General features: G+C 39.7%; 1 protein-coding gene across 1 annotated transcript in view; it reads right to left on the bottom strand.

Annotated features, from left to right (window-relative positions):
• Positions 1 to 1,344: 1,344 nt before the first annotated feature.
• The window catches only part of babam2 (BRISC and BRCA1 A complex member 2), a 94,666-nt gene continuing 85,448 nt past the window's right edge, over positions 1,345 to 10,562 (bottom strand). Inside the window, exons 9-12 of the mRNA XM_030443412.1 lie at positions 5,610 to 5,680; positions 5,355 to 5,437; positions 5,088 to 5,241; positions 1,345 to 3,532 (exon numbers count right to left, since the gene is read on the bottom strand). Of these exons, the coding sequence (XP_030299272.1) occupies positions 3,469 to 3,532; positions 5,088 to 5,241; positions 5,355 to 5,437; positions 5,610 to 5,680 (372 nt within the window). The 3' untranslated portion in view covers positions 1,345 to 3,468. The remainder of the gene's footprint in view (positions 3,533 to 5,087; positions 5,242 to 5,354; positions 5,438 to 5,609; positions 5,681 to 10,562) is intronic.

Here is a 10,562-nt window from a genome sequence, read left to right as displayed (position 1 = left end):
CAAAGCGTAAACTCAGTCGGACCACAAAAAACCCCACTCTCATCAATTTAATCATCCCCCGTCCACAGATTCCGAGCTAATTATTCCAGCCTTTAATTATTCCATCCGACTGCCGTTGAGATCTCTTAAAGACGGCTGGATTAGTGGATTTGGAGTATTAGCTCGGAGGGTTGGCAGACCTCTGCACTGTGATTCAGGGGGCTGAGAAACACATCTTCAAAAGGTACCTACAGCAGCACCTTCACAGGATCATTACACTGGATAAATCCATGTTAAGTTGCTTAAAGGCGTGTAAAGGTGAGCCATGTTTAGGTGTAGACACTTTAGAGGGAGGAGGCTAACTAAATGTGAGTTTAAGCCACTTTGGAAGGAATTGTTTACAAGTTACTTTAAGGGATTATGTCAACTTGGGTCACCATCAAGGACTGAAGAAAACTTGGAGGGAACAAGAAGGAATACTTCTTTCCAGATCTAACTTTTTACACATTTCAGTGTCATGGTCTGTATTTCAAACAATATTTTAAGCTCTATATTTTGAATATTAGTATTCAATGACTCTTGGTAATTTAACTAATGTAAACCCTTTATTCAGATTTGGCATGCTTGGGTTCACACAGAGGGCCAAATCCACATGGAAATTCACCACTATTGAAAATCAATTGCTACCTTTTCAGTGCAAAGTCACGATGTCTCCAGTTGACTGTCAATTTAAAGCACTGTTTGCTCATGTTGCTGAAGATGTTAGCCATCAGCCTGCTACCCCTCCCTTGAACTCCCTCTCTCTCAAAAACAACCTCCCCCCAGATCTCCGAAATGAGAGCAGCCCGTCCCGCGGCTGACAGCAGAGATTTTTTGAGAGCAGGTCGGGAAAGGTTAGAGCAAGAAACATGGAGCGGGGCAGTGAAAAAGACAAAAAGAATCTTGCATTTTAATTATTTTATTAAGAGCCTTGATGCTATTAAATGCCCCAGATACATTCACCCTATAGTACTCAATTAGACTTGACAGTTGCTGCATTACCAACAATAAATATAGCAAAGGGCTGAGCCTTAGGCCAGGAAGGACCCCCAACTATGACCCTGATATTTAATGATGAAAACAAGCAGGCGCACACTCTGCGCCACTCAGGCGCATGCATGTGCACGTCCATGCATTCTCTTACACACGCCCACTGTGTGTTTTGGCTCCTTGATACACAAGCAAATCGGGGCCTGTAAAAAACAACATCTCTTAAATTCATCAATGCATTACACCTAAAGACCACCTTTGCCCATTTGGAAGACAGGGGGTAATTTTAAACTTTAGGAGTATGACAGCATTAAAATAATAAAGGACAGAAAACTGTTTCCCTTAAAAATGCATTTTATTTAAGTCAGCCAGTCCTTTATTTAGAAAATATATTCAGTTTCTGTTTTTGACCACACTAGTAGCAGTGTGACTCATGGGATTGCAGTGTTGCTTGGCCAGTACACTATTTTGATGGCTGCCATTGCACAGGTATTCAACATCCCGAGAGGATAAAACCTAAGGAATTTGGTAACATTTGGTAATAGACATTTATCTTCCGAACATGAAAAATGATTGGTGAACTCTGAAGTAATCCAGTGCCACTGACTCTCCACTACTATGGTAGTACTATCAGCCTCAGCTGTACTTGGATTTTATGTTAATATGGTGCTGCAGGGATGACTTGAAAAACCTGGGAGTTAAATACATATTCATATTTTGTTCCACAACATGAAATACATCACTAAATTACATTACATTCTAATTATAACCTCTGTAAGTGTCTGAAAATAAGCGGTTGTTGAAAAGTGGCTTACTGAGACTACAGATGTCATCAGGGACATTAAACACCATCACCTCAAAACTCTCAACTTCTCACTAGTCTGTCTTTACAGGCAGATTGTAGATTGAGATAGTGTTGGTGACTAATGTTCACTTTTTACTTCTTGGTCGATGGTAATTTTACGGTGAGACTACAAAAATCATCATCCCTGCAGCACTCTATCTATTAGAAAATGTTAACATGCTAACATTTTTCACTAATATAGTGAAACATTAACTGCTAAACAGAACACGACATTGTTATTTTGGTTCTAAAAGCAATCCACTTGACTAGAGTGGGTACAAAACAATTTAAATGTTATCATACAGAATGTCCCAAATTGTAATAGTCAAACCATCAGTCATCTTACAGGGTTGTGACACTTAAGAAAAATGTATCCAGCACTTTGCAGCTGCTTCTTTCAAAATTGAAGTTTATGGGAAATGGTCATTTTGGTTCTATGTGTGTCACATGATGTTGTAATTATAGGTAATTACAAAGTGGCTTAAAAGCCCAGCACTGTTCCTGGGGGCTTGTTATCAAAGCACAGCCTTTTTTTAAAATCATAATCATAATAAAGTCTGGATGTTGTGACCACTCTCAAGTCTTTCCCACCATCATTATGTAACCAGTGATACCAAGGATAATATCCAATACAACACAGTGCAGGTCAAAGATAAAACAATGACACACTGTCAGGGATAACAGGCTAATTTACTGGGTACAAATTTGAACAAAACATGTTTTTACCTACAGTACTGTCAACATGTCTTCACAGGGCTCGAAACAGTCACATAGAAAATACAATTTAAAGGCAAAACTAGTTGTAGGTCATTTTGACATTGACAGTGGAGGCAAAAGAGAAAACTGTGTGAGTGACAAAGACAAACAAACAGTAAACCAAGGGGTTTTACATCATTCCTGCAGCTCTTTGTGATTTTAATAGTTTACATGTTGTTTACATATCAACAAATATCTGTTTATAGCATGGCCCCTCTGGATGAAGTGCTGTGAGCCCAACCCTCTGTGGTTTGACTGCTTGAAGCTAGGTATCATTGGCACAACACATGAAACAATACTAATTATTGTTGGATCCGACAGTCAAATTATTCAGGTTCTCGCAACATGTTCCTGTTAAAGTTTCTCTGCAAAATAAAGCCCCTTACTGTTAGCTGGCAACAAGCAAGAAACAATCATCAATTTAGCCTTCTCCAACAAAGTTGTGTGACATGAGCACAATGTGCACATCATCCTTTAGTCATCACATCAACTGCTTGTGTTTACAGCATATGTTTGTGCTAATTTGAAATAGTTTAGTAGTATTGTTGTGTAAGGTTTAAGCTACAGCATATTGCAGCAGAGTCTGGACGACTTCTTTTAAACTTCTAAACCAAAGTGGCTTCTCACTGAAACTAAGTTAACAAGTGGATGTACAAAGCCGCAACCACTCCAAGGTCATACTAACTGTGGAATTCACAGAGTCAGTGTCCAATCAGAACAGTGTCATTCATTTCACATGTCTCAGATGTCAGTCTGTGCATATTAATATACAAATTTGAACAACAGGATGCACAAACACACACATTCAGATACAAATTCCCACAGGCAGCTCTCCAGGCATGTCATTAAGCTAGAGGATACTAGAGTTTCCCATTGGCAAAGGCTCCCTCTTGGAACTGAGGGATAAAGCTCTTGAAGTATGCCCTGGGTGAGAGACAGAGAGAGGAGAGGAGAGGAGAGGGAAGAGAGAGAGAGAGAGAGAAAGAGAGAGGGAGAGGACAGTAAATACAACATCAAAATATGACAATAATTGTGTGTCAGCTGCTTAAAAGCATCTAACAAATTCACTGGGTCTGTCCCAGACGCAGCATGTATCTGCATCTACATGAGTACAGATGAAAGTCAGACTGTGTTTACGTGTTACAATTACATCTGTGCATGAGATATGTACTCTGCATGTGTTAACACGGGAAACACAACTCAGCTGCAAGTGAGAAATCAAACGGGGAAAAAAAACCCAGCAGCCCACAACGTATTTAGCCACATATTCAGGTGGTGTGCTCAGGTGTATGTGTATATGTTCTATTTGAACATTTGGGTAAATAAGCGTATTCACTTTCTTACAGAGAGTTGGATGGGAAGATTATTACCGCTTTCATTTCTGTTAATTCAATATGTTGCTTAGTTTAGCTTAGCAGAGAATTACTTTATTTTCATGACCTTAGAATGAACTTTTAATATCTACAAAGAGTGTAGGTCTTTCTTCATAGTCCAACGTGTTGCACCACCATGTCTCTAAAGTAGCCCAGCCCATATAATAACTTTTTTACCTTTGTTGTAGGGGAATCATTGTTTGTATGTAAGCCTAACTTTATCAGTTTCTTATTAATGCAAATTAATGGAGAATTTGCTAGCTGGCTAACCAAACAGATAGTTTGGTTAGCCACCTTACTGCCCTGTAAATAAATCTCTACATGGTTAGTAAAAAAAGGCTGTTCCTGGAGGCTCTTTTCTTGGACTGGCATGATGTTTTATTTAAAGGGCTTTCCCTTTGGTGAGTTGCATAGTCAGAACAGTCAGGTTAAAAAATGGATAAAAAAAAAAAAACTCTTTGCAAAAGCTTTTTTCAACCAAATCCAGGAGCTAACAGACCAGAATCAAAATAGGTCTGCAGAATTTTTTGTAGAGTCATTAAGATAAATGGCAAAAGAAAGAATTTCAAGGGTAATCTATGAACAAAACAGATAATATATAGCTTTATGAAACTTCAATAGTCACTCTGATCTTTCAAATATTTACAGCAGCTGTTAACCTTTGCCATGCAGAAAGCAAACACTTTCCAGGCTGTAACCCACGCCTATAGATTTACTCTGATGGGGTCGTACCAGTTAATGTTTATTGAAGGTGGAATGAAATCTGTGAATATCAACAAATGGTCTGCATATAGTGTGGTCCAGACAATATGGTCTTATTGTATCACACATCTAATGCAATCATACATGATTTATTCAGCATGATAGAAGACTTTGTCTGACTTATCTGAACGTTTTTTTCAGACTTAACAGTCTTGGAGGACAGTCTTTTAATGCACTTGAATTTGTGGAGCACAGCGTATTTCAAAACATGCCAGCCATTATGTTGCTTCTGATTTTTGGGTTGTTCTATATTTCATTCCGACTCTCATGTGGAAAATGCTTTAAAGTGTAAACAAATAAAAAACATTATTTCCGAAATGCTATCTACATACTAATCTACATACTTGGCCCTCTTTGCCATCTCATTGCCATCCCAGCGAGGGCTGTAGGGATACGACTTCTGCACCTGAGAGTAGAGCTGACCACTGTTGGTAAAGTGGTAGACAGACTGGAAGGTGAGGGTGGGCTGGTCTCTGGGGAAGTACAGCGGGAGATCCACTATGAGGAAGAGAGGGACAGAGACAGGGAGGTATTTAGAAGGACAAAGAGGAGCAAAGGGTTACTGTGCAGTCTCAGAACTGATCCATGTGTGTGTTTTGTAACTTTCCTACCATGTACTAGGAAGCAAAAGTCTTTCCACATGAGGAGAAGAGTGAGTTTTGTGAATCCCTCTGCATCATACTCCACCATGCCCCTGAAATAAACACAGATTCATTTCTGCAAAGTCTCCAGGTCTCATTTGACACCCACAGGATGTCCTTGTAAAAGCACAGGGACACTGACAAAAAAAAATGACTGCTGAACACATGTTGGGATCACTTAAGTGGAGGATGATTTGGATGATTTATCCGATTTGGTTGACTCACGTTCCGAAGTGGCTAAGGAAGGCAGCGATGTACTCTCTCCTCTTGTGATAGCCTTGGATGACATACTGCACCTAGAGAGTACAAAGTTAAAGGTTTAGTACACAATAGAAATAGGCAGAATCCATGGCAAAAGCAAAAACAGCATTTGAACCATCAAAACAAAACACGAAAAATCAAAAACTATACAGTTGGTGTATTTGTGGCATTTATTTGACTTCACAGTTAAAAGGCATCTGCTGCACCCACAGGATATGAAAATCAGACTTTTATAGATTTTTTGGCTGATTAAGACTTAAGTTAACACAAAAATATCTGTTCAAACTTTTAACTTTTTCCTGATCGGAAAAAAAAGCTCCCAATGAAAAAACAGTAAAACTGAAACAAAGCAGTAATTTTAGTTTGTGATGTCCAAATGGGTTGCCCAAAAGCAAATAATTGTTAAAGGACTGCAGACTTATCATACTTCAGGCCAAACTCTAGTATATTCAAATCATGGCATACAGAGCTGAGTGTTTACTACGATTTATGTTTATCATACTCTTGGCAGTACTTTTTCAGGCACAATGCCATGATGTCTTAAAATTAAGGTGGCTCGCTTGTTAGTACTTTTTAATCTGTCTCTGTTGAAGCAGCGGTAGAACAGTCAGTGTCGGAAAGATGGACTGAAGTAAAGGAATTGAAAAACGTAACCAACAACGACTGTCACCATCCTCCAGGCAGTGCTATGCTTGAGATGTCTCACTCCCTTACTACTTTCATCATCAACTCCAGAAAAAGCGATGTGTCTAATCCTGAATGTTTGTGATGAGCACTTCGTAAAACAAGTTTAATGTCTTTTGGATGTAGTCTGATGAAGTATATGATCTGTTGCTTTCTTCTGAAACCTTATTTTCTGCGTGTATGCTGTGTCAAAAAGCAAGACACAACAAAAAAACAAACAAACAAAGAGACAAACTCGTCTCCTAGCAATGAGAAAAGAGTCAATCGTTTATTTTAAGCGTTTTTTACTGCATTAATAAAAGTGTTCACAAACTGTCTTCATGTACAAAAATCATGTGGATTTCTAAGGATTTTGACATTATTGTTTAAATTATCTAATATGTGACAGTAGGAAGTGTCAGAAAACATGGCAGAGGAGCAGAGGGGAAGCTGACATATGAACTGGAGACATCATGATTACATGATTATAGGTCTTTGACCTCTGGCCTAGAAAAATACCCTTGCAGCAAAAGCATTTCCTGTTTAATGAACAATTATTGTGTTTATTGTTTTCAACCTCATCAACTGCATTCCCTTTCTCATACCCCTCAGCAACTGTCCTTTCCACAGGATTTCCGGGTCTTTCTTTCCCTAAATTGGCTCCTTATGGGCAGAGCCGACTCTCAGTCTTTGTACAGCCTGAGAGGAAATGCTAGAAGTGCTGTACATGCTAGCAGAGAGGCTTTCTGAGTTAACCTACCCAGAATGTAAACAATACCTTGGCCTTCAGAGAGATTAAGCAAGGTGAACTTTTTAATGGTTGCTTTCACTTGAAAACCAGACAGCTCAGAGCACAAAAGCACTATTACATGCAATCTTTGTACGGGCGAATTTAAATGTCACACCGGCACAAAGTCTTTAGCTTACCACTTGACAGCCAAATAAGCTGGTGTTAAAAGCTCTACCAAAAAGTCTGTCAAATCGAACTCGACAAGACTGTCTGCTAAGGGTACTCTATTATTCTTAACATAATTTCTCCATTTCAGTCAGTGTTTTTCCACAGAGCCATAACATTCTTTTATTAAAATATTTATAAATTACAGTGTAAAACAACCCATGTTACTTGCAGAAGTCCACAACCGAACAGCAGCTTATTTAAACCATATATTTACATTAATATGCTACTTTATAGAGTCTATGATTCGTAAAACTATGTGTTGTAATTTTCTGTCAGCAGTAATGAGCACGTTGCAATTTACCAAAAGGCCATATGTCCCAACACTGAAACGCAGCATGCATTCACAGATCTGAAGACCATAAAAAGTGTCCTAAAACTTCACACGCATAGTTAAACTGGCATTCCATTCACACACATTCACAAATCTGAAATAAATACAATAACATTTTTTTCTCACACACACACACACACACGAAGAGGTTCTTCTCTTGTGAACACACGACCAACATGTGTTCAGCAGGGGTTGACAGGTGTGATTAACTGCTATCTTTAAGTCCAAAGAGGAGAAGGCTCTGGGCTCACTTGACTGTTAAGCATCCTAGGCAGGTGAGAAAGCCTGCAGTCACTCAGCCAGCCATGAAGGTCACCTGCTCCATTCACCTAGCAAGACTAAGCCGGAGCAGGATGGTTTATATCACTGCACCTGGCCCATGCTTGCGAAGCTCAGATTATGGAACAACAAAGAAAAATCTGCAGCAGAATTCTTGGTTTAAAAAAAATTACACGTCCATAATATTTAATCAAAGAGACATTAAAATAATTTGACAATGTGAAATTGGTTTGTCCAGTGGGTATTACTTATCATTTGAGGCAAAGTACAACATTTCCAAATTCATTTATTTTATTGTCAGTTAGACAAAAAAACAACAAAAACAAAAGATTTTAATAACCAAAAAAATGGTTCTGATCATCTGATCTGATAAATGGCCAGACAGTTCTGACATATACACTAGTCACAATAAGTTAGGGATATTGTTATTTATATGAGTGCTTTTCCTATTTGGTCTGAATTTTAATGAAATAAGTAAAAGTTCCCTTTGATATTACTAATAATGAATGAGAAGAAACACCATTTTCATTAGTTTAATATTTATTACCCCAAAAATTTAGACAATAACAAGGATAGCCCCAAATAACAAAAATTGACAATGTCAGTAGCGGGTGTTTCCACCATTTGCCGCAATGACAGCTTGACAGCGACGTCTCACGCTCCTCACTAGCCTCATGATGTTGTTCTGAGGCAATGCGTTCCACTCCTCCACAAGTGCTACACGCAGTTCTGCCAGGTCACGTGGGGGTGGGGTACGATCATCCAGTCTCTGCTTCAGCTGGTCCCAGACGTGCTCTATGGGGTTCAGGTCAGGGGACATTGCTGGCCATACCATATGAGGCACTCCCACTTCCTGAAGTCGAGCTGTGACAATTCTGGCACGATGTGGTGGAGTATTATCATCCATGAACAGAAAGTTGGGGGTGTGCTGGTGGAATTGGGGGATGATGATGGGTTCTATGATGTCTCTGAGGTAAGAACGTGCAGTGACTGAGCCATCTACAATAACCAAATCTGTTTTGCGCTGACTGGTGATGCCTGCCCAGACTGTTGCACCTCCTCCACCAAAGGGAACCCTGGGGACCAAGTTGCCCTCGGCGTATTGTAGTTCTGTGTCTTGATGCAAGTCTGCTGATGACACTTTGAGACACACCAAGTTCACGAGCAACATCTGACTGCCTGCCACCGACCCGAAGGCGCGCTATGGCCAGGTGGCGCTGCTCGTCCGTTAAGTGACGTCGTGTGTTCATGGCTGTTTGAATGATGAACTTGAAATGACTTACTAACAATACCAGCTTTTTATACTCACAGAATGTTGAAATTGATGCCACATTGAAAAGGGTTGTCTTTTAGTTTTTTGGTATTGGCCCCAATATGTAAGGCACACTGTACACAGTGAGACCATTAAGTGGAAAACACAAAATGAGGTGTGTCTATCACCCCAATACAATTGCCTCCCTATCCCAAAACTCTCTGAAGTGAAACAAACAATGTATGTATGAAATCCACTGAGTCTCTCACAATATCCCTAACTTATTGTGAGTAGTGTATGCTGACACCGAAAAAATATCTGTAAAAGGCCAGTGTTGACTAATACAATGGTGAGGCTCTTATCTGCAATCAGGGTTCGTACACATTTTTCAAGGTCAAATTCAAGCACTTTTCAAGCACTTTTAAGGGTCATTTTTAAGATTTTCCAGCACCTTATTGCTGGGGTAAAATACGTATCTAAAGGAATTTCATAATAGCAAAAACTTCAGAAATTAATTATCCAGTCTGATCCCAATTTCGAGAAAGTCACAGAGTTATAATGTCAAGCACTTTCAAGCACTTAAACTAAAATCCAAGCACTTTTCAGACCTTGAAAACACAACACTGAAATTCAAGCACTTTCAAGGAATTCAAGCATCCGTACGAACCCTGTGCAATACAGAATAAAGTGAACCTCTGCTGCAGCGATGCAAGAATAAAGTTAGAATTAAATGAAATTTTGATGTCAGTGCATTTATAGTACATAATCAGAGTCGATATGACAGTTATTGATTATTTGTCTCAGCCCTAAGCACCAACCAGCAGTACAAGTGTGAGGTTCATTCAAGGACAGGATATGCCATGCATAAAACTGGAGACAGTATTGCCGTACCCACTGCTACTGCATGGTAGTGATTACTCATCGACCATGTATGAATGACGGCGCTTTTATGAAAGAGGAAAGTTGTAATCTTTGATACACACAGCCGTGTGTGTGACGGGCCTCATCTCTGCAAGAGCTCTTAAACACAGACACACATTGTGACTCAGCCTCCTGTTCAATTCTGTTTACATGGGACAGTGGAGGCGGCCATTTAGCTTTCTCAAAAGCTGCAAGGCCACATACTCAATAAGCTGTTTATCTAGTTACACTGTGTGTATGTGTGTTCCTTTTTCAAGGGAACTGCAGATCATTGAACTTTCCCACCCATACTGTGAAAGGATTTCCCGCCCCCACCCTCACTGTCTTTCAATTGGCTGCCTGGAGGTTGGAATGATGCAAGACAGGTGATCTTGCTCTGCAGGTATTCAAACCTGCCTGCACCCATGACTACCTCGCCCTCCCATCCATTTATTGGGTTTGTGCATGTGTCTGTGGGGAGTGTGATGCAATAACGCCGGAAGTGCTTCCTGCTGTGTGATTGAGAAATCTCTT

Source organism: Sparus aurata, chromosome 16 (assembly GCF_900880675.1).
Source record: "Sparus aurata chromosome 16, fSpaAur1.1, whole genome shotgun sequence".
Taxonomy (NCBI): Eukaryota; Metazoa; Chordata; class Actinopteri; order Spariformes; family Sparidae; genus Sparus; species Sparus aurata.
Note: the sequence above shows the minus strand (reverse complement) of the source record. Positions and strands in the feature narration are given on the sequence as shown.